This window comes from Gracilinanus agilis, chromosome 2 (assembly GCF_016433145.1).
Source record: "Gracilinanus agilis isolate LMUSP501 chromosome 2, AgileGrace, whole genome shotgun sequence".
NCBI classification, from domain to species: Eukaryota; Metazoa; Chordata; class Mammalia; order Didelphimorphia; family Didelphidae; genus Gracilinanus; species Gracilinanus agilis.
Window position 1 is genome coordinate 159,165,677 of NC_058131.1, and position 25,147 is coordinate 159,190,823.

Sequence of the window (25,147 nt, forward strand, 5' to 3'; positions counted from 1 at the left end):
GGAGCTCTTGAGTTCTCTCAGTCCAGAGTTCTCTGGATAATGACAAGCTGTGTCCTCTTCCTGAGCCTGTTTCATCTTCTATAACCTGAAGAGGAAAATCCAAGTTGGATGTAAACCTCTTAAAGGCAGGAACTTAAAAATAAAATCCCCAGTGCTTGTACATGTTGAGAAATTAATAAAAATTTGTTGAATTCAATTTAATTGAATCCATGTGGCTTTTCTGTTTTCCATGAATGCTGTGAAAATGAATAAATGTGTCCCTTTGAATTACTATGAGCTCTTCTGTTCCCTGGAGTGAGTATTCCTTCAAGGTTGTCATGGGCATCTAGGTTCTATGTGTTCTAGCTGTGTTAAGCATGGTCATTCTTCCCTGGAATCCTGAGGTTTTGTCACCCCAGCCACACTTTTTCCAGAGCAGCTGTTTTTCACTGGGAAGACCCTTCATTCCCACAGGGAAGCAGAGTCAGAACTTCACTTTGAATACCATGGAAACCAGGGAGACAGATTGAGGAAATTAAAGAAGGTCATAGTGAATCTATAGTTGTTCTTTCCTCTCTCTTTTTGACATACCACCACTACCCTAGTGAAGTCTTTATCTCAATTTCTCTAACAAAAGACTTCCAATTTCTCTAAAGCAAGGCATGTACTCCCATTTTCAAGGCAGTCCCGAAACAGTATATATTCTGTTTGGCAGCTTCTGAATGAACCAAGAATGTTCCCCTTATTTTTTTTCTCCTCTCTCGGATCTCTTTATGTGTTTTCCTTTGTCCTACTCTGATGATTTCACCAGCTTTCATTTCTCAAACTGAAAGCTAGCCCCCTGCCCTTTGTAGCAGCTAAGTGTTTGGTCCTCCGATCCCAGGAGAGCCATCCTTCCTTAGTTATTTGTTGCCTCTCCTTCTCTTTTGTTTAAATAAAAACCCCAAACAAAGTGATGTCACATCATTTTGACCTTAGCTGGGGGCAGTAGTTTTTCACTAGAACTGAATTACTTATGGATTATGTAAGGTTCTTCGAAGAAGCTCATTCACTCAACAAACTCTTTTTTTTTTTTTTAATGGCTACTCAGCATGCTCCCAGCCCTATGTGAGACTCTGGAAAATAAAAACAAATATAATACGTGATTTCTGCCATTGGAGTACTTATAGTCTTATATTAAGGAGATAGGATAGGTACAGGTACACATCAAAAACCAAGCAAATCATGTGGTAAAAATGTAAGTGAGTAGTAAAGGCAATTCTTAGGAGTAAAAGGAGGGAGGGATCACCAAAGTGATGAGAGATGTGACTTGAAGGAGATTTCACAGGATTAATTTTGGGAAGGCCTCTTGGTAGAGTAGGAAGTTCCTGTGAATAACTGGGTCAGCATGGCTAGAATAGAAGATTTTCACTGAAGAACAGTGAAAACTAGGCTAGAAATTAGAATCAAAGAATTTCATTGCCGGATAGGACCATAGAAGGGATTTAGTGCCACCCACTTTTACAGATATGTCCAAAGTGAGGCAGTAGCAAAGCCAGGTCTCAAACCTAGGTCTCCTGACTCCTGAGCCAGAGCTTTTTCTGTAACACCTCAGTCATTGTCTTAAATCTATACCTGCTTGACCTCTATGCAGTAGCCAGAGATGAGACTTCAAGTTATAAGCCCTAGCCAGACTATTGAAAACTTAAATGACTTCATCCTGCATGCAGTGGGGGATTATTGAATTTTCTGAGTAGGGGAGTAACATGACAGGTAGTTTTTTAAAGATGCTTAGTATGTAGCAGTAGAACAGGATGAATAGAAAGAAGAAAAAAGAGAACAATCAGTCTGTTGCAGTTAATGCAGGTATGATATAGAAGTCAGGAGTGAGCAAGAAGAGATGGATATTTTGTCATGCTTACAAACTTTCCTTTGCACATAGACATCCCACTCTGCAGCATCCCTGCTAATGGAGATTTCCCTTTAGGTTGATGATAGCTTTCAACAGGGTCTTCTACCTATGGTAACCTTAACCACCATCACCCCAATTGTTGTGTTAAGCACCGACTAGGAGACTTCCTATGGGTTGTTTTTTAAGCAACAATTACATTTTAAGTTAGAATCCAAATCATTTCTGCTTTCCTGCCCAAGAAACCTGGATGTACCTTGAACGAATCACTTAACCTTTCTAGGCTTCAATTTTCTCACTTCTGAAATAAAACAATTAGACTAGATGATCTTCAGACGTCCTTCTAAACTCTAACACGTTTAGGATTAAAATTCTAAGTTAAGATCCAGATATAGATGATAGTATAATTAAAAAATAGAACCTAGATCCCTCAAGATCACAACATATCTTAAGTATAAATCCATTTGAAAACCATATTGAAATTCAGTGGTTCAGCTTTTCTTTCTGTCTCACTCCTTTGCTGAGTTCCCAGATTAAAATTATATTGATTTCAACAAAATTTTATAAAATTCGCTTATTTATAAAATTTCTAATTCGATTCCTGCCCCTTTCCCACTTTTTGTTTTAAATGGATAAGGACATGATTTTTAAAAAGATGAAAAGATGTACCAGTTATTAGTCTCAGAGTTAGGGGCTATAACCCCCATGTCTATTCTGATTGCTAGCTAGCCTGGTGTTCTTTCCACCATATCACAGGTGTCTAGGAAAAGTGGCTGATCTCATAATAATGCCATTGTCACAGAGGGGCTCTTGAAGGTACTTGTCAGCTGTCCAAACCCAGGATGTGGACTTTAATCTTTAGGAAGAGTAGTTGGGAAGTAGAGCAGAATCTTAGGGGTTTTTCTCACCTAACTATGGTCTCACATAGCAGGCTTGAGAAAGGGAAGCAGCGGTTCTAATACTCTTCCCTTCTCTATCCCTTAGCCTGATCTTTCCTCAGTAATTATACAGGTGAGGATTATTTGTTTATAGAAGCCATGTGAATTTTGGCTCTGCCAGAGCCAGCCAGTCCCCAAAGGGTTAACCCTCCCAAATTACTGGGCTAGGTTAACAATAAACAGGATGTCCTCCAGAAATTAAATTTAACCACTGTGACTCAGGCTGGCCCAACCTCTCCACCGGATCGACGTCTGGGGTTATTATCGGTAGTTAATTACACTTTTGAGTTTAGAAGCAATGTTGGTCAGTTTGGACCAAATAGAACTAGGTATAAGAGAAAAGGAGTATGAAAAGGGTGGTAGTATCAGAGTGAACAGATAACTTGCAACATTCAAAGCAAAAGTTTTCATTAGAAAAAGTGAACATATACTCAGTAAAGCAGAGTAGAACTGAGAGTGCTAAGAAGTCATTAGTTCAGTCTCGTGCCTTCAGGGTGAGATGAATTTGCTCATCTGTTAGGGCTGATCCCAGTGACTCCCCATCCTATCTGATGTTAAGACATATCTACAGTTTCAACAATTACACCAGGAAGTGTCTTTTGCCTCCCAATCTGAGCCTATGTTCTAACACAAGTTTTGTTTTGTTTTTTAAAAACCCTTACCTTCCTTCTTAGAATTAATACTTTGCATTGGTTCCAAGGCAGAAGAGTGGTAAGGGCTAGGCAATGGGGGTGACTTGTCCAGGGTTACACAGCTGGGAAGTGTGTGAGGCCAGATTTGAACTTAGGACCACCCCTCTCTAGGCCTGGCTCTCAATCTACTAAGCCACCCAGCTGCCCCCTAACAAGATTTTGCACTGATTCTCTTGTCAATCTTTATGTGTGTTTGTGCAAAATATGTATAGAATAATAATTGCCTTCCATGTATCTTAACAGTTTTCAAAGTACTTTCATACACTGTCTGGTTTGCTCCTCCCTACATCTCTGAGATAAGATAGATATTAGGGTCCCCATTTTACACATGAGGCCTTGGAAAGGCAAGGTGACTGATGATCTAATTAGTTCTTCCAACCACACCATGTCACTTCTCAGTAGGAATATTCATGTTTTCAGATAGAGAACTTAGGGCAGAAGGTTTCATAGTATGTTCAAAATAGGTCCCTAGAACATTTCTCTTCTCCTGTAGTCCCTTTCTTTCATTGGTGAGTTCCTCCCAGAACCATCATTTTGAAGAAAGACACAGGACCTTCCATCTTTTACTCCTCTCCCAGCTCTGCCTGTGACTTTCTAGACTTCACAATCAGGCCCCCAAGTGAATACCTCCCTTCTACTCTGCTTTTCAGCTCCCCTTTATCCGTTGTGTATCAGCTTCTCCCATTAGTATGAAAGCTTCTTGAGAACAGTCTTTTCTTTTGCTTTTATTTCTGTCTGTAGTGCTGGGCACATAGTAAGTAGGCACTTAAAAAAACACTGTGGACTTGACTTGAAGACCGATTTGAGATTGAATTTTACATTCCATTTTGACCTTCATTTGGAACTTATCAGTTTATAGTGGGGACTGAGCTGAACCTGCCTATAGGTGTACCTGAAAGCCATCATCTCTGTCCAGCCAGGAAAAAGAACACTTCAGATCCACAGACATCTAGCAGAGAAGTGCATCAGTGTGGATTTGTTTGTTTGTTTTAATAATAAAATGATATTTAAATGATAAATATTTAAATATAAACTATTGTCTTTGAAAATTCTAGCCCTTACCACTCTTCTGCCTTGGAACCAATACTTAGTATTGATTCTAAAGTGGAAGGTAAGGGTTTAAAAAAAAACAATTCTCTAGATTTCAACACTCCACTTTATTCCCATCCTTACAATAATAGTACTTTCTTCCCTGGCTCCTGTAACTTTTCTTTTTATCTCTTGCAGGATTCCATTCAAGATCGGGCAGCCCAAGAAGCAGATTGTTCCCAAGACAGTGAGTAACTTAATTTCTTCTCTGAGAGCCAGGCCTGCCTCACATGGCCTTCTAGTGAAGCCTTGATTTTGACTCAGTAATTTTGGGGGTGGAAAGGGAAAGTAATCTTGACTCTGTTCCCACTTTTGTAGATGTAGAGAGTGGCTCAAGTTCAGGCTCTAAAGGTTCTCAGGTCCTGAGACCTTTTCTTCCCTTGTATCAGCCCTTTCAGACCTCCTCAAGAGCAGATGAATAAGGAGAATTGCAGAGGACCTGGGAAAATTACTAGGTCTAAACAAGTTCATCTCCAAAAATAGAGTTAAATTTAATGAACTAAACCTAATTTGATGCAGAAAACCATATAATCTTTCCAGAGTAGCATGTTTATCACCATTCTTTATTATTACTGAACAACTTTCCTTCTAGTTTCTATTGATTTTCCTAGAAAAAGAGTTAACATGCCAACAACCTGTTTGGAAGACCAAGACAGAATTTGTATTCCCCCTAGAGCAGGGGTTCCCAAACTTTTTTGGCCTACTGCCCCCTTTCCAGAAAAAATATTACTTAGCGCCCCCTGTCACATACTATCACCGCCCCCTTACAGTTATTCACACACACCCCCCCCCCAAATGCACCTGTGGCCATTATCACTCTCCTGGATTGATGCAGAACCCACCAGGGGGCGGTGGCGCCCACTTTGGGAATCACTGCCCTAGAGAGTTCCTATACTAAGTGAAAGCCAGCTGTTTAGGCCCTTACCACTCCTTTTGTTCAGTGGCTGCAGCAGCTGTGTATCAACTAAGAAGCTGTGATTGTCTACTAAACTGGTTCCCTATAGTACTCTTGTATTGACTTCATAGGGGAACCTTACCTTTCCCCTACCAGCTACATCTGCAAGTGTGTCCTTTACTTTGGATGAGGCCCTAAACCAATTTAACGTCTAGGAAATAGGGCAGCTCCAGAGAAGTAAGTTTCAAACTTTATGCCCCTGCCAGAGGTTTGTTCCCTGATTGTCCTATACAATTTAATAGCCTCTAATTGATTGTAAAGATACTTTTAACGGTAGTTAAGTCCTACTGGTATTTTGAGACCTCAATTTCTCACTCCCATTTTGCCCACAGAATTGGGAAGAAAGAGGTTATATGCACTTAGCAAAATTTTGGAAGCCCCATGAGAAATGGGCCATTCTGGCTTCCCCATCTAAGTAAGTCTTTTGAATTTCACTTGAGAGATGGAAGTTTGAAAGCCATGAAGAATCTTTCAGGTATGAATTGGACTAGATAGCAACTAAGGGCACTTCCAACTTTCAAATTCTATAATTCTAGGAATCCAAACCTCTCAAGTATGATTGCATCCTAAAGTCCTTCCTGGTCCTTTCTTCCCCTTCTTGCCCTCTTTGCCTACTAGGTTCTGCTCTCTTTAATGGAGGTAACTAAATCAAAAGCAAAATATCTCCATCAGTCAGCATGAATTTCAGAGCAAACATTTCAGTAGCTCTATCAGTAGGAAATCCAAAACCTGGTCACTTATAAAAGGACCAGGGGAAAGAGACCAGAGGTACAAACCACTCCCAAATCCTAAAAAGAGTTTTCCTACTTTATCATTAAGAGTTAGGATGCAGGAGACCTCAAAACTTAAATGAGACCATCCTTCTGTACAGGCTGACTTCAGCCAGAGCTCAGAGAATCTGGATGTGCAGATGTTGGGCTCTGACCTGCTACAAGAAGCAGGAAGGTGTGGTCTCAGGTTTCCAGGGCTTCATCCAGACCAGATCAGAAAGAGAAGTGGTTTTGGGAAGGGTCTTATATTCCTGTCACTGATACTAAAAAACAAAACTACTCCCACCTTTACTGAAATGGAACTTTGTTCCTTCCAAAGCATGCTGCTCCCTGGAAAGCTATGGCTCAGATCTGACTTGTTTGTAGAACTCTTGGATGGAAAGACCCGTTGGGCCTGACAGACTATGTGGAGTGGCAAAATGGCTCCCCAGACAACCAAGATTTTAAGGGGAAGGGAAAGTACAAGTAGTTTAGAAAACCCCCTGAACCACACCAGCCTGAATTGAATCCTTCTCATTTTGTCTTCAAATCTTCCTTGGGCCTGCTTTTATTTGGGACAGTTATCTTTTTCCTCTTAATCTTCAACAATCTTAACTGCTATAGAGAGCCTTGCTTTCACACTTTTCACTTGCCTTCACAAGTAGAAAGGAGACCAGAAGATAGGTGGTGTCTCCCTAAGAATTTCCAGGAAGTAAGGCCATACCAAGCAGCTGGAACCTCAGTTTAGTGAGATTATGATCAGAATCTTTGATCCCTAATGAGGGAGTCCAAACAGCCCTCAGCTTGGATTAAGAAACATCTTGGGTTTACTTCCTTGATGGCCATATTCCCTTACCCCACTAAACTTTCCAGGAGGTTTGGTATTTACCAACTTCTCCTCTCTACTACCTCTCAACCCCACCACCAACTGAGAGTTGGTGAACCCCAACTCTCCAAACAGGCCCAGGCTGTACAGTTGTCTCAGCATCTCTGGCAGCTGCCACCTGAACACCAGTGACGCACTCTGTTTTTCTTGCTTAAGCGCTTTCTGGGAGGGGAGCAGATGTGGATGGCTAGGTTATTGGAAGTCACAGAGGCGCTGTCATGGGAATAAATACTCATGTTATCTTCAGGGAGTTTCAGGAGATTTTTGGCTCAAGGCACATAACCATCAGACACAAAGAGGGCATTGTGTCTTTGCCCTCATTGTTCTCCTGCACCCAGGTTATTCATAAAAGTTCTGGGACTTTTGCTGGAATGGCATGTTCTCTATGGGAGCCGACAACTGAAACTGAGATTTAAGGAAAAAATCCTTATCAGATTCTATCATTTTATTAGGTACCCTCATAAACCCTAGAATATCACAAAGTGGCTAAAACATCTCCCTGAGAAAAGAATGGAGAGCCCTCATACTTCAAGGGATGATAAAAGGAATCTTAGTCCAAAGCTTCCTTCTCCCATGACTCACCTATTCCCCCAGATAAGTGAAGGGCTCACTTGAGTCTATGAGTTAAAGGGGTTCCCCTTGCATGGTCAAGGCAAAAGAAAACACCACATAGGACATCTGCTGCTAAAAGGTATGCAAAGGAGATGGTGCCTGGTCTGCATTCCTTCTGAGTGTTTACCCAATTCTGTAATGTAATATCAAGCTCAGGGGAAAACCCTATTTGGACCCTACCTTCCTGGGAGGAGAGCAAGTCAATAGCCTTTTCTGGTACTCTTGCCTTTTTGTTTCAGCGTGAGCCCCAGTTCTCCTTGTGCCCTCTTATCATTCTTCTTTCTCATTAAGAACCATAGCATCCTGGAGTTGGAAGGGGCCTCTCATCAGCCATCTATTCCAACTTCCTTTCCTTGCCAGAGTACTTCTATTAGTCTCTTTGACAAGATGTCACACTTCATGTGGGCACTAGCTCCAAACCTTGAGAATGTTGGGAGCAGACAAGCAATGGTGGTCAGTGACCTCCAGCTCAACAATCTGTGAGCTCCCTTCATCAGCCTGACCCAGTCCTTTCAGACCCCTGTATTGTACATGCACGCCTATTTACTCTAGCATTGTTGACTGAGATCCAGTCACCCTTTTGGCAGAGGGAACAAACATTCAAATGAATTCTGATCTTTCCTGGTCAATCTTTCCCTCAGAATAGGGAAATAAAATGCCTTTTTGTGCCCTCTGTTTGAAGGCCTGAAATTCTCTAGGACCTCCTTAAAAGTTTTCCCTCATGATGGTTGGAGAGCCCTTTTTTAAGCTGATGAGGCATGGAAATGGCCCAGAACTTGATTACTAGAGGCCCGGGGATAGCATAGTTTCTTCCAGGATTTCATAGGCTTTAGGGCAGCCTTTTTTGGCATTTGATGTAGGTATCAATTCCCGCCCCCAACCGCCCTTCTCAGCTTCCAGCCCCTATGCAAGCCCAGGATCATGTACATCCTAGGATGAACTGACCTAGTTGGAAGCTTAGAATCCTGCTCCATACAAGTCCAAGCAATCTCAATCCAGAGAAGCCAGGTGTTCTTTGACGTCCCACACACCAGCACACTTGGTGGGATTGCAAAAGAGAAGAGTGGAAGCCAAAGGTCACAGCTCTTAGGAGTTCAACATACTCTTTCGCCTCCTCTCTAGAAAACCACCTGCACTCTGCTCTCACCCTCTCCTAGGGATTGGTTCTGGCAGAGTTAAAATGCTCAGATTCATCTCTTAGACCTAACATAACGTCACACTACTCACCTGCCACCTCCTGGCGGCCTCAGTTGAAGCAAGGCACTAGACTCCAGGTGTAACCTAGCTACCAGCTTACCGTATAATTTGGGGCATGCCACTCACCCTCAAAATTCTTATTCCCCCTTTTTAAAAATAGCATTGTTATTGTGCAAAAGCTCTTAACAGTATCTCACTAAACGTCTAAGATTGTTCTAGGCAGGGCCAGCCTTGTCCCATAGTCACTGAAATAACCCTCATAAGTTGGCATTTGTATGGAGGTTGGGGATTTGCAGAGTACTTTACCTACATAATATCATTGGAACCCATATCCAGTCTGTCAGGAAAGTAATAAGAATGTTATTATCCCTGGCTTAAAAATGAGGCAACAAGGGACAGCTAGCTGGCACAATAGATAGGGCACCAGACCTGGAGTGGGGAGGACCTGAGTTCAAATTTGGCCTCAGATACTCTCTAAGAATGTGATCTTGATTAACCCCATTTGCCTAACCCTTGTACTTCTTTCTTAGAGTTGTTACTAAGATAGAAAGTAAGGGCTTAGAAAAAAATAAGGAAACTGAGGCTTTTAAGTAGATTAGGGAGTTGCCCTTGGCCACAAACTAGTCAAGTAGAGGGACCATTCAATGTGTAGAGCACTGGGCCTGCAATCTAGAAACCCTGAACTCAAATCCTGTTTCAGACATCTACTAGCTGGGCGACCCTGAGCAATACTTCACTGTGTCTCAGTTTCCTCATCAATAAAATGGAGATAATTACAGCAGCTTTTCCCCTTGTTGTGAGAATCAAATGAAATAATGTATACAAAGCATTTTGCAAACCTTAAAGCATTTCTATAAATGCTGACTATTATTAACCATTAAGTGATATAGGCTGGCTTTGAACCCAAGTCTCTTTGAAATCTATCATGGTACATTTCTAAGTAACTATGTGCTATGATTTCAAGAGCATAGGTAAGACCTCATTGCCCCCTCCCCAGATATCTTCCCTATTGGCTCACAGAAATTCCATCACAGGAGCATCATTACTTTAGATTAAGATTTCAAACTAAAACAGTGACAATAACATTATATTTCACTAAACACTCTGTAGTTTACATAGCATTTTACATTCATTATCACATTTGATCCAGGTTTTTTAAAATGCATATTCCTCAGAGCCGGACAATACAATTTAAGCAGTTATAAATCTTAACAAATATCCATTTATTCCCCTGAGAACAAATTTTCTTTGGGGGGAGAAACAAAAAGAAGAGAGCATGAGGACATTTATTGGGCACTTAATAGAGGAAAGTGAGGGACTTCACTGCAGAGGGGAAAGAATGCAGGCCTGGAAGGCTGGGGACACCAAAAAGTTTTGCCTACTTCACAGTTTTGCCATAGTCTGGCACAGTTCTAGTTGACAGTTTATAAAGTGAGGAGACCAAGTCTCTGCCTTCTAAATTAATCAACACAGAAGAGATAAGGTAAATTGACAGTTAGCCAAGGAAAAGTATAAGGAACTGGAAAAGAGCTCTGAAGACCTTAGTTCTAAGCCTGGCTTTGACACTGACTGACTCTGTGACCTTCTCTTTCTGGGCCCCTAGTTTCCTCATCTGCAAGTGAAGGATTTGACCAGAAAGCCCTGACATTCTGTGGTCAAATAGTTTATGTTGAGATTTATTTACTTTGAATCCCCATCAAGATATAACCAATCTGTGTAGTAAGATTAGTGCTGCTTTAGGATGATACTTAATCAGGATGATCTTCTATGAAAGGGATGCGTTTTAAGGAGGTGCGCAAAAGAGATTCTTCTAAAATATGTGGTTTAAAGGTCCCTGTCAGTTTGGCAGCTACATGCCATCTTTCCATTACTGACCCCTCGACATCCCTGTAGTTTTCTCCTCAGTGACTATCAAATGGCCTTTGGAAGTCAAGCAAGGTTGAGAGTCCAGATTAAGGTTTTCTACCTTGAGGCAGATGAGAGCAATTTCATTAAAACCAAACAAAATCTTGAATCCATCAGTGAGTTACATCCTCCCAGAAAGCACCCCAAGCTATGGATGATAGGTGAGTAAGTTGGAGTTATAGAGAAATAGACATGTATTCTCTTATTCTAGAGTGTGTACAAAAGTTCACCGAGTCATACCTCTGACAGTTACTTTTCTGATCAGGCATATCCATTTATCTCCTCCATGTGAAAGTGGTTAAAGTCAAAATATATGCTTCTAGCCTCTTCTTATATAGTACCTCTTGGAATCTTTCAAACATTATTTGTTTGATGTAACAACCCAGATAAGCCAAGTATTGCCTTATCAAAAGCTCACAGTGATCAGTGGAGTGAGAGTCAGGCCTAGAGACAGGAGGTCCTAGGTTCAAACCTGGCCTCAGCCACTTCCCAGCTGTGTGACCCTGGGCAAGTCACTTGACCCCCACTGCCCACCCTTACCACTCTTCTACCTATGAGACAATACACCGAAGTTAAGGGTTAAAAAAAAAAAAAAAAAAAAAAAAAAAAAAAAAAAAAGCTCACAGTGAAATCAGGCTATTGTTTCCATGTTTTTGATGAGGAAACTGACTCACAAGAAAACAGAAAAGGACCTTTAACTTCATCTTCTATGTGTAGGTAGTTGAACCACCAATATCCAAATATATCCAATTCTCCTTGGTTTTTGAAAAATGTGCTAACCAGTCAAAAGTGTGACTTTATTTCCTCAGCTAATAATTTTCCTCTTTCGCTGCTGCAATGGGAGCAGAAGGGAAAGAATTTGTGCCTCTGCCCCTTTGGTGGGAGAATAAGGTCACAATTCGCAAGTACTTGCCTGGAAGGCCCATATAAGAAGGGAGCCTCATCCCTGAATCAAGCAATTAATTAATTGAAGAACACAAAGAGAACTTGTCATTGGAGAATTGTTAGTACTTGTATGAACTGAACAGTGTTGCTTCCTGGAAGCTCAGTTGGGGATGATTATCTTACATTGTTTGAAGTAAGGGGTGATTTTTTTCCATCATTGTCATTTCTTTGATGAGTGAGTTGTCTTTCATTACAGGTGGAGAGAGACTTTGAAAGAGAATATGGAAAACTACAGCAGTAAGTAATCAACTCCAGGAGGAGGAGGTGGAAGGGCTCTAAAAAGGGAGAGAGAGCACTATTTTGTTTAATTTCTCTAGTTGAAACATTTGTTTGATGCTCTGTTAGTGACTTGGAAAACACCCCCATTAGTACATTGTCAGGGCAGCTCAGTTCATTAAACTGCGAGATCCCTGTGTTTCCTCAGCCTTCACCGTTATGTTGTCTAGGGAAGCTTGTAGAATGAGTGATCTTTTAGTTTAGGTTGAAAATCTCCATAACAAGTACACCCCTATTCTCCAGCAGCATCCTAGAGAAGAAGGTCAGATATAGGAACCAAAAGAAACTCGGGGGAGACAGAGGTCCAGCTCTCTTTGTCTCCTTTGCAGGCTGGAGGATCAGACCAAGAAGCTGCAGAAAGACCTGAAGAAGAGCACTGATGCTGACCTAGGTAGGTAGCACCACCCCACATTGCTGGGGACCAAGAGGTAGAGGGTGATGGAATGTAGCAAAGAACAAAAAGGTTTCTCTCCCATGGCACCCCTAGTGTACCCAGTAAATGCTGACTGACATTTGGCCCCAGGTTAACCATACCTCATCAGTAAAAAATTACTACTCTCACCCAAACTCTCCAACTTCTCTAACTTCTCAGGAGGGCCTCTTTGTACTTCTGTGCATTGTTGGGTTTGAAACTGGGTTTGATGAACTCAAAGCAAAGATTTTTTGCTTGAAAGTAGATAGGAATACCTACATTGGGCTTTCAGCTAATAGTGTCTCTGACATCTTGGAATTTAATATACTTTCCTCTCTCCTTTCCAGAGGAGAAATGTGACCCTCTTTTGGGCCCTTGCAGATTTGAACTTTGACAAAAGCTACACTAGATCCCCTGGGAAGCAAGTGATTTACTTTTCAGGAGCAAAGAAATATCTCAGAAAGTGGATTTGAGAAGGGCAGAGGAAAAGGAGTGGCATTTGGACTAAAATATGTAGTTCCATGACAGGCTTAAAAATGTCTTAACATTGCCCTGTATTTAATTCATTTACTGAATTCTGAAAGGTCTGAGAGGGTCTCATTTTTGTGCAAATTAACAGGAGCCAACCAGCAATTCTAGAGATGAGGATCTCTTATCGAATCTTTTTTTTTTTTTTTTACCTCTTACCTTCTGTCTTGAAATCAATACTAAGTATTGGTTCCAAGGCAGAAGAGTAATAAGGGCTAGGCAGTTAGGGTTAAGTGTTAAGTCAAGGGTCCCTAGCCAGGAAGTGTCCGAAATCTGATTTGAACCCAAGACCTCCCATCTCCAGGCCTGGCTCTCTTCCACTGAGCCTAGTTACCTAACTGCTCCCAAGAGTCACTCTTGAAAGAAGAGAAATTCTATGCTGGAGTTCTTGCATTTAAAAAGAAACAAATTTGTAGATTTTTAGCATTGTTATGAAACTGTTCTTTATCGAACAGAGGAACATGCCAAAAGTCTGTAGCTACTCATTGAGGCTCCTCTCCCAAAGAGCCCCATCCAACTTGTACATACAGTTTTTTCCTCCAGAAATGGCAGGAGAAACACTAAGGAGACTGGTTTCCTAATCAATAAATTGATAGACTTGGTCTAGATGATCTCCCAGATGCTTTATCACTCTTACATTTTTTGACCTTATCATTTCGTGACCAGAAGATTTCAGGGAAAGGAAGAGTTGATACGTAGTAAGTCTTCTTTTTCACGGGCCAGGCTGACTCCTGTGGCACATTGGCAGCATTTTCAGCTCCCTAGTTGGAAGGCCCTTGTTAGCCATTCATTTCTCTGATGAAACTGAACGAGTGTTCCAGCGTGGATTGCCGCTTTTGTACCTCTGTCCATATCATGAGACACAAGAGAGGAAGTAGTTCATATCAGATCCTACAGAGAGCCAAGAGAATTAGAAATCCAGGCCTGTCTTACTCTTCAGGTCACACTTAGTAAAGAATTCATTAGTATTATTGAGACCATTTTTTCATGAAACAGAGAAGAGCATGCTGGGAGTCTGTAGGGAGTGGTCAGTGGCAGTTGCTCATTGGGGCTCACTCCACCCTTGTAAGATATGCCCTTTAGAGTTTTAGGCAGCTCTCCAGGCATTCCCATCAGGGTCCCTTGGATTTAGGGTGGAAGAGCCTGCCTTCTACAGTCTGCCAACTCCAGGCATTCCTGAGAAAGGCAGACCAGATCCAACCCTGTGTTAGCACAGGGTCCATCATTTTCCTCCTCCTCTTCAAGGACAATGTGGATTACTTGTACCACTCTATAGAGCTCACCCTCTCCTCCCCAGAAGGAGAATATGTATGTATTATGCAGTTCAGTTCTATAGTATCAAACACCTTGATATGATCTTGGTAGCATTTGCTCTTTTGGTGGGGTTCTGAGTGGAATACAGAATGTATTTTAATTGCTTAAAACTGCATCAAGACTTTTGGAATACCCTTGCATATTTTTCTGTCACAGGTTAGCATATATCATAAGAGCTAAAAAACAATTACTTATACATAGGGGTTCCACATCCTATTAAGGATAATAATAATAACAACTATAATAATCAATACTACCTAACATTTATATGGTATTTTAAGGTTTACAAAGTGCTTTACAGTTATCTTGTTTCATCCTAATAATGAGCTGCAAAAAACAAGATAAACTGCTTTCTCCTAAACAATAGCAGAAACAGAATGGCTGATATAAACTGACTTTGTCGCTGGATTTCTTGATTTATGCCAGGGAAATTCACACTGTGTTAATCCAAATTATTTGAATTAGTCCATACTCAATGCATAACTCACTTCTAGCCTCTATTTTGGTTTCAGCCAAGGAAAAGTTGACACGGAAAATGCTGAATCTTAAAAATAATTCAACTTAGTTGGAACTAGCTTTTTCCTTTTCTCATTTTATTTCCCTTTTTCTTTGCCTTTTCAGCATCAAAGGTTAGGTCAGAGGGCAGATGAGGATTAGCAGTGTAGGGAAGGTCTAGAGAATTATACATTATAGAGGCTTCCTGGTACAGTAGAAATAACGTGGGACTGTTTCTAAGTCTGACTCTCCTACTCATTTACCTTGTGATTTGGGCAAATAATGTCACCTCTCTGAACCTCAATTTTCTTATCTATAAAATGGAGATAATAATACTTTTCCTGTCTCCCTCAAACTATTGTGAGAAAGCATTTTGTGAACATTAGAGTGAAAAATAAATATGGATTCTTGTTTTGTTTGGGAAATTTGCTTTGCATATCGTTTGTGGAACACCATACAAATGCCAGGTTATATTATGATCTTGTCAGGAATTGGCTGAAATGCCCAAAATACATGTACTTCTTTCACTGAATCTGTGATTCAAGGTTTCCATTCTTTCCCGGATGTTAGCATTAGTGAATTTTCATCACTGAAATACTCTTTATTCCTCTAGTAAAGAACTTTAAAAATGAAGTGAGTGGTCCACACCCTTAAGTAGTGGTATTCAAGTTTACAGGTGCTAATTAATATTCCCTTTGACTATGTAAGCAATAGGATCCAACAGTGTTGTTGGTGTATTTGTGTTAGCCGAAGTGATACCAGTCTCATACAGATAATCTCAGAATCCCAGAAGTGAATCATTGCCCTCATAGATTTAGCCCTCAGAGAATTTAAAGGCAATAAAGGTAAAGAAGGCTACTAGCTATCCCCTAGTCCTGAAGTGATGGTACCCTAATTAACTCCAAAGGCTAAACTTTGATGGCTTCCTCACAACCCCTGAATTCTCTTCACCTCAGTTGAGAAGAACCTGAAAACTTGATCTCTCTTCTCACTGAAAGGTTATTATATGGAGTTATCAATCAAGACTGGACCTTTGCCAGCCTTTAGACTTAAGAAACTACACTACATAGTCATCAAGACCCCACATCTCTGGTGACCTAACCCTGGACTCTGTGAAGAATGAATCTTCACTTCCCCTTCTAAGCAGTGGAAAGGCTGTGCCCTAGATATCCCTCCAGTATATGTTAAGTCCTAGTCTTAAAGGGTTCATGATCTTTCTCAGTAGTGGTATAAGCTTCGTGACTCTTTTTTCCTTACAACCTCTTATCTTCCTTTCCCCAGCCTAGAGCTGAGTGAGGAATTTTTTCATCAAAAAAGCCAGAATCAATAAACACAAGGAATTCCAGTATATCATCCATTGTATACAAAGGTGACCCACTAATAAAAAGGAATTATTTCTAAGGAAAATTTCAAATAAAAGTAATACATTTGCCCTGATCAACCATACACCATCAACTAGCCCATGCCCCCTCCTATTAACACCATATCTTTGAAAGTTAAAAGAGGTAGTCTGTGGCCTTGGAGTGTGGCTAATTGACCCATATGGAAATGTAATCTGACCTTGGGTTGGTTGGCATCCTCTTCTAACCAGCCTAACTAGTTGGCCTCAGATCCCACCAAGGAAAGCTTTATATGTCAAGTAGTGGCATTATGAGCAGATGCCTCGCTCAACTTTTCCCAGTGGCTAATTGCCTAAGCAAAACTAATTGACTCCGAAGACTCAGCCACACGATAGCCTATAATTGTGGCAAAAAAGAGATTTTTCTCCCCCTTAGAGATGTGGAAAAGTAGGAATCAGAGAGTAAGGAAAAAATGGAAGAAAAATCTTGGTGAGGACTTTTTTGTGCTTAATGAAATAGTTCCTTTCAGGTCTTTTCTTATCTCTGTTTTGAACAGGAGCATTTTATGAGCACTTATGATTTATACATCAATCAATTAGAAAGCATTTATTGTGTGCTTAACTAATGTGCCAGGAACTGTGCTAAATGATATAACATTGCAAAAGGTACTAAAATTGCATATTATGTATTCTTCCCCCAAATAAATTATGTTTTTATACATACATATATTTTTATATATTTCTCCCACAATTTCCCTTAAAAAAAATTTTTTTCCCCTCCATGGCTTCAACATTTCTAGGAATTTTACATCTCTGTCTTCCACCATGCATTGTATTGGTTTGTGTCCAAATAGCCCCTTATGTAGAAATCCCCAATTCCAGAAACAAGAGAAATGCAAAAAAAATCTAGGCTTAGATTTAGAGTCAACTCATAGATTCCATTTTTGACTTGACTGCAGACTTGTGATAAGTGACTGCCTTTTTTTTTAACCTTTGTTCCCCCCCCCCCATCTACAAGATGGAGAGATAAACTCTGTACCTCTTAAAGAAAGAATATCTTAAGTGCACTTTGAATTCTCTATGACTTACTCTGAAGATATACTGTGGAATACTCTTGTTATTTTTTCTGAGAAATACTTAGACCCTGTGCCAGGGAGTATGTAACAAACATTAACTGAAAGTTTAATGCCCATTCCCAGCTTCCCATCCTGCCTGTCCCTGAGAGAATTTATTTTTTAAACCTGTATAGATTTAAAAATAGTAAGGGATGAAGACCTACAAGTACTATTTTCCAAGCCCTGTTCCTGGCATCTTTTAATAAAGGATATAAACATTCTGTCCTTTCATAGAATTTCTTCATAGATTAACTTTGAGAAAGAACTTTTTGAATTCTTTGCTACTAGTCCAAATCCTTACTATTTTTTATATATTCTTTGCCACTAGACCAAATCCTTACTATATATACTCATACCAAATGAGTATCCATCCCATTCATTAAATTCCTCAAAGAAAGTTCTACAAATTTAAGACAGTATTAGTATTGTATGATAAAACTTAGTATAGTAACACATTTTCACTTATTCACACCGGTTATCTCATTTCATACTATGAAGTAGGATTAATGTGTTTTTATTTTATAGGTGAAGAAATAGCCCAACTGAGGTCAAGTGATTTCCCAAAGTCAAGAGAGGGAATGAATGCTATATCTCTTGATTCCTAATTCCATTCACTTTTAAATGGTGGCCTGAAATAGTCACCATTTTAACAACTATTCACTTTCCATGAGGAAGAGTGCATTTTGTTCTAGGCATGCATCAAATTTTAGCTATAATGTACCCATAAGAGGGTAACTGGGATAGTGTAGATCTGTGAAAGCCATGTCATAGAAGTAATCAAACTAGAAGTGCTTAGTTTGGAGAACTAAATAGCTGCATTTTAGTGTCAACACATGAAATGAATTACTTGGACTTATCTTTTGTGACTTCATATATTAGAACTGGGACTAATAAATCAGTATAAGGGTTTGTTTTATTTATTTATTTTGTGTGTGTAAATTACAGGGTCAATATAAAAGAAGAATTTCCCTAAATAAAACTGTCCAAAATTAGAAAGGGTTTGCTGTATGAAACAAACATTTCCCTATCACTGGAGGTGTCCAAATAGAAACTAGTGAGCATTTATCAGACATGTTGTCTATTATCACTCAAGAATCTTTGAGAATCTATACCCTTTATAAGTGAAGACATCAGAGAAATAAGTGTTGGTTGGATTCTAGCCTATCCTGGGAGGATCCAAGTGTCCTGTGCTGCGCCAGCTTTCTTCCAGGGCCACTATAAATCATATGTGAGGATAATGAAAAGAACTCTGGATTTGGAGTCAGGAGATTTTGATTTGAGTTAGCTGTATAATGTGAGGCAAGTCAGTTAACCTCTCTGATCCTGTTACTTCATCATTACTATACTACTTGCTTTTCAAGCCAGTGTCAGGATGCAAAGATGTAAGTTACTTTGTTATATGAAAAGCAATATCTAGCCATTAATATCTAATTCTCAGGTCCTAGCCTTTCCCTTCTTGCCCTTCTCATCACTGGCAAATTAGCCCCCAGATATGTGGGCAATAAGATTTGAAGTGTTAATGTGAAAGTTGTCATTATCAAATGGACTATAGAAGGATAAAGACTTAAATAACCTTGTTGGCCTTCCATTCAACCTCTAAGCTTTCCCTTCCCACAGCCATGTCCAAATCAGCTGTGAAGATCTCTTCTGATCTCCTCTCCAACCCACTTTGTGAGCAAGACCAGGAATTTTTAAACATGGTGACCGCGCTAGATACAGCTATGAAACGGATGGACGCCTTTAACCAAGAAAAGGTGATGAGGACTTTTGCAGCCAAGAGCACTGGTTTTCCAGTGCTTTTCCTCTCTTCTCATGTCTTCTTTTAAACCACTGGGCAGTTCTTATGGAATCCATAGCAAGGCCCCAGTTCTCATTTCTGTTTACCCTGCCCTCTCATGATTCTCTCATATTATATGATTGCCCTAAAATGTTTCTTAGTATTTTTTAGGCTTGGCACTAAGAGGGTTCCTCCTGCAGTTCTCACAGCCTCGGAGACCACTGAACTGATGACCATTTGAGGTGCCAGATTAGACTAGTGTTCAGGCCAACATCAGTATCTGTAACACCACGACTGATGCCAGTTGCAGTGCAACTTTTGACCCTCAGAATGGTCCATCTAGTTTTATCCAATAATAGATAAGAACTAGTCCTTGTCTGAGCCCAGTGGATTCTCTGTGGCTGCCCACACAAAGCTGCCATCTTCTATCTCAGATATGACTTGCATTCCTTTTTCATTCAATTCAGCCAGTACTTATTAAGCACCTGTTATAATAAAGTACTGTGCTAGATCCTAGGCACACAGACACAAACAAGGACCATCCATGTCCTCTCATTGAGCATCATCATCAGAAGCTCTGGGGAATGGCAAGCCAGTAGATGGTATAGGAACATGGAGAAGGTAAAGCATCTCCTCTCTCTGCAAACCTTCTGATCTCTTTGGCCACTGGAAACGAGCTTCAGAGTTTGGTCTCAGGAAGTGGAACCAGAAAACCTGTGCAGCCATGTTGCCAGTCAGAATCTGACCCCATTGTGTTTTATTTTTGGCAGGTGAACCAGATCCAAAAGACAGTGATTGAGCCCTTAAAAAAGTGAGTAGCAGCCATCCTTGAGGGCTGACATTCTTAGAACTTTGCTGGGAATATACACTTTATAAAGAGGAAAACTCAAGTGGGGTTGGCAGTGGGCAAGGGATGAGCTGAGCAGGCTAGCAGCAGCTCGAGGATCAAATCGAGATACTAAAGGACAATCTGAGAAGGTTATAAGCCCTGGGATTTCCCCCAAAAGTTCTGGTCTTTCTTATGCCACTTCTTGTCCTTGCAGGAATCGAAGGCAGCTAAACCTCTACATGCCATTACAACCTTAGTCATTCTACTCTTTACATTTTGCTACTTGCCCAAGACCCAGTAGGGCTTAAATCTGCCAAATTAAGCTAGCAGAGATCTTGGCTGGCCCTCAGTGGAGGTGCAGGAGGCCTTTCATCTCTGGTCAGGAGTGGAAGAACAGCTGCTTGGAGTATTGTACTTTTGAAATAAGGGAGCGGCTGGGCGGGGGGAGGGGGGGGTTGGGGGAGGAGTAGCAGCATGATTGTTTGACTGGGAAGGCCCCATAATTCATGACCCATCAGGCTCATAAATTCTGCAGTGGGATCCATCTGCTCTGTTGGGAGTGTCTCCAGCTGATGATCAGAGAGACAGACTTGCTCTCTAGGTCCCCGAAGTTGAGGGGAAAAAAGTAGGTGTGGGGGTGGCAGGAGACAGGAAAGCTGCCTTGAAGTTCCCACCTCACTTCATCTTCTTCTCTGGCCTCTCCCAAACTGGCTTTGACCTAGAAAGGATCCAGGCTCCAGTTCAACAGCTGCACATTATTACTTCTTCTATGGTGGTCCCTTGCAGTTGACTCATCTGGGACCTGGATAAGCAGGATCTGCTCAATTATGATTAGGGCTGGATCAGGGACCCCAGAATTAGACAAGAGAAAACAGTTTTTGATCTAACCCATTATATTTGGGGAATCATAAACCATCCATCCTTGCCTAGGTCTAGGGGGTAGGTTTAGGAGGACATTCTCCTAAATCCTGGAAGGGGATCTTTGTGACTTTTCCTGATCACCAGCTTTTCCAGGAAATGATTTAAATGTGACTCAAAGCAGTGGCTTATAAGTCAGAGGGGTTTCTCTCCCCTACCAAAAGTTAATCACTTTCCCTGCCTCGTAGTCACCCCTTAGCCCAAAAGTCCAGGCTAAGATGAGGAACAAGATATATTATTTGGGTCTATTATTGAGAGGCCCAAGGAATGACAAGAGTGAGACATCTGTACTGGTCAGGAAGCCAGTATCTTAATCAATCAGGCAGCTCTGTGGTTTGGCACCCCAGCCTCCTGAGACTTCACAGGAAGAAGGCAGGTGGGCACCAGAGCAGTCCTTACCCTTGGACAGTCTTCTGGACATTAGGAGCTATACCCCAGAGACCCTGCTCCACCAAGGACAAGATAGTCGAATTAACCTGCACATGACACCTGAGCTGGCATGTAGCCAGTTCAATAGGGCCTGGCAAATCTAGGCAAGAAAAGCCAGCCTTGGGAGCTTTGACTCAATTTCACACGAACCAAGCAGCCCTGAAATCCAATCCCTGACCCTGGCTTTTGTAGCTGGTGCCCAGCTGAGAGAAATCCTGGCTGCTTCCCACCACCATGGCAGCCCACCACCTGCCAGGAAAGTGGGCGAGTACAGGGAATGGAAGCTGAGATCTCCCTGGGCAGATCCGTTGACCTCCCCATGAGCCTGTAGACTAGCTCCTCACCCCTCCCCAGGCGACATGCAATCTCCTTGACCACATCAAACTAGTACTGGCTGCACCCTCTCTCCACCCTCCCCTCCTGCTTCCGTCTTGGTAGTGGGGAGCCTTCTGGGGACCCCAGGACCGGAAGCAGGAAACAGCAGCTTTCCTGTCCTCCCCTAATGAAGAACATGGCCACATGGCTGCCCCCTCACAGCCTCCTTCCCGCCTCCAGGGGGCTCGGCCTCTAATCTCCCATTCTCTGAGCTGGGTGTTCTGCTCCTCCGGGCTCCAGTCGGATTGGGATGCTTTTAATTTCCCTTTCCTGGTGGGTGGAAGATCCCGGTTGTGTGGGCACAGATTGAGGAATGGCAGGCATTCCCCACCAGGGCCGGCTGCTCCCAACCCACCTCCCAGCCGGCCTCTCCCTCCCTCCTTCCCTTCCTTTCCCACATCCAGGGGAGGGAGTTTGTTAGCCAGCTCTGGGACAGGCAAGAGATGGGCAAAATAAAGAATCAACTTCTTGATGAGTACCTACTATGTGCAGTGTTATCCAGGAATTATACTCCAGTAGAGAAAATAAAATATTGTAAAGATGAAAAATTACCCCCCCCCTTGAGGTGTCTGTGAGGCAGTAGGGGTGTAGGAAAGCACTAGGTGTGGAAGTCAGAAGATTCAAGTTCTATTCACAGAGCCCTATAAGCTACTGTGGAGAGGCCAGAATGAATGCTCTCTTGGACCATTGCTGAGAGGATGCTCAGGTGTTTGGAACCAGCCTGGTCCCACCATAGGATTGTCTCCCAAGGTGTCAAATTGCAGAATCAAGATTCAAATCCAGGTTCTCTGATTCCATATCCAGTGTGCTTTCCCTTGGTTCCCACTACCCCACAAACCTGTGTTCTCCCTAACTGCAGAAGGCCAGTTTTGAGGTTTCCTGCTTTCAAACCAACTCATTTTGCAACACCATGGTTATTTATATTGCCCACAACTTGGGAGTTGGTGAAGGCTGTTCCATCTCCTATAAATAGAGAGGAGAGGTGGGGGCTGAGTGGGCTAGTATTGAGAGCCAGGAATTTTTGATTCCTGGTCCCACCACTGACTTATCAGATGCCTTGATTTAAGCTGTGCCCCCTCCCTAGCCCTGCCCCAGTTTCTCCATTTCAAGGAAGGTGTGAAATCAACCCCCAAAGGAACACCAAAGTTGAATGAATCCATATGAATGGAAATTTATTAGTGATTAGTCTCAGTGAGCCATGGAAAATCTCAAACAAAAGAAGAGTTGGGAAGAGTCTCAAAAGTATTGATCATTTCTTGTTGCCTAACAGTGAGCTGAGTATCTCATCACACAGGTTCTTGATTCTCCAGGTCCACTACTGCTTGGCCACACTGGGAGCAAACTGTACATTCCCCACTCAGTTCATCTTGGATTCCCAGGATAAAGTCTTGGCTGCCATCTTGACTCTGTACCCACCTCCCTCACCCATGGCATCCTGGTTTGGCATCAATTTTCGGGGGCAAAATTAGCATCATGAAAAAGAAATGACAGCCAGGATAGTGGGTTGATTAATATGGAAGTGGCTGAGCTCATTCTCAAGATGAGAACTTCTGGGATTATTAGGGCACTTACACCCCTCTCCCTGCTCTTAAAAGTGGCTGTTAATGTCCCTAGGCCGCTGGATTCTTGTCAAGCCACCCCCTGGTCTTGTGTGACCATAGTGTTGGAAAATGCATGATGCTATAGGATAAATTTTAGAGGAGAGGTGAGATATACTGGTGGGGCAGGGAGCTAGTACTCCCTAAGGCAGGGACTGTTAACTGTTTCCTTACTAGATTGGCCTCTTCTACTCTCAGGATAAGAGCAACTCACATTCTTACAGGATTTTAAGGTTTTATAAATCTGGGAGGCAGCTAGTGCTTGTGTTGTTGTTTTGTATTTAAAACAAAGGTTCAGAAGGTGAAGTTGACTTATCCAGGATCACAGAGCAGGGTTTTTGTAGCTAGGTTTTAACATAGATTTTCCCCTGACTCCAAATCCAGCAAGTGCCCTTTCCACTCTACCATAACACCTCTTCTGATCCTGAGACTTCACTGAGTGCCTTCTTTCAGAGTGTTTTCACATTGCATTATCTCTTCTAAGGAATACCTTCTTTTTCCTGAAGTAAATGGGATGGAAAATAGGCTGGCAAGGAGAGCACAAGAGGAGCCACTCAAGAGCTCGCTTGCCTATGCCCCATTCTTATTCTGACTTCATTTTCTGTGACCACAACCACCAGAGAGTGTCAGAGAGCAGGAGCCCTGGAGCTGAGGGAAGACCTCTCCAGTGGGGTGATTCTAATGGCTTACTCTCCGGTGGGAACACCTCAGTAGATTTCACAGCTCTGCTCACACCTCCTTCTGTGAACCACATGTGTTGTCACTTGTCTGTCATAGCCCTCTCAGAGAGAGGGGAGAGAAGGGGTGAGAAGAAATCTTCCCCTAACACCACTTCATAGTAACAACCTTAGGTGCCAGTTCAGAAGTAATGAGATGAGCCCCTTCTAGATTGCATCTCATGGTAGCCTCTGGTTTTCAGAATCACTGAGTTACGCCAGGCTTTGATGGTACAGACTGGCAGAGGCTGATATGACTTTGGCATTCCACATTTAGTAAGGAAAGTTCATTAGGGGCAGCTGCTATTGATCTAAAGCTAATGGAAGTTTTAAGGCCTTGCTTCTAGAATAAGCCCCAACCATGGTTTACTTATTTCCATACTTAAACAATTGTATCATTTCATTGATGTGGATACTCACTCCCCCAGCATTGATTATGATCCATCTGTAACTTAGAGGATGGTCTTCAAGGGTTGCTGTGGCCACCCACAGCCCAAAGAGCCTCTCTCTACTTAGCTAGCTACTGTGCCTATTCAGAAACCTCTCTAACTGCCAGATCTTGGCCTCCTTTGCTGATATAATCAGGGTCACTTGCACACACACATACCCATGGTGAAGCATCTGAGCAAGACTTTCAGGAGAGGAACATGGTTTGTTAAGAATAGTTTCTTTGTTTATGGAAGAGCCCCATATGAGCAAGTTGACCATTTTCATCTCTATCCCTGCTCAGTTTCATTTTCTCTTCTTCCTTTGCCTGGGTTTCAGACACCATTGATTACTTTTTTTTTTAATCCTTCTGTCTTATAATCAATACTTTGTGTTGGTTCCAAGGCAGACTTGCTCAGGGTCACCTAGCTAAAAAGTGTCTGAGGCCAGATTTGAGTCCAGCATCTCCCATTCTCCAGGCCTGGTTTTCTATCCACTGAGCCACCTGGTTGTGTATTACTTTAACCCAAGTATGATAATTTTTTGTTTGTTTGAGTGGTGATCATGTTCCAAGTTTGGGGAAAACTTCAGCAGCAAGTATGATTTGATCCTCAGTATGTGTTCAGTTGGATGCATATGGTTAACAAGTTAGTATTTGGGATACAGAGCTCTTATGAGATCTTAGTGAAAAGAGCCAAATTTGACCTCAAGAACTGCCTTTCTAGATTGCCCAAGGAAAGAAAGCAATTTCTGCCTCTCTCTCTA

At 41.8% G+C, this 25,147-nt stretch overlaps 1 protein-coding gene across 1 annotated transcript in view; it reads left to right on the top strand.

Moving 5' to 3' along the window:
* The window catches only part of BIN3 (bridging integrator 3), a 43,907-nt gene that overhangs the window by 12,057 nt on the left and 6,703 nt on the right, over positions 1–25,147 (top strand). The window contains exons 2-6 of the mRNA XM_044660812.1: positions 4,725–4,773; positions 12,032–12,072; positions 12,441–12,502; positions 18,932–19,068; positions 19,862–19,902. Of these exons, the coding sequence (XP_044516747.1) occupies positions 4,725–4,773; positions 12,032–12,072; positions 12,441–12,502; positions 18,932–19,068; positions 19,862–19,902 (330 nt within the window). The remainder of the gene's footprint in view (positions 1–4,724; positions 4,774–12,031; positions 12,073–12,440; positions 12,503–18,931; positions 19,069–19,861; positions 19,903–25,147) is intronic.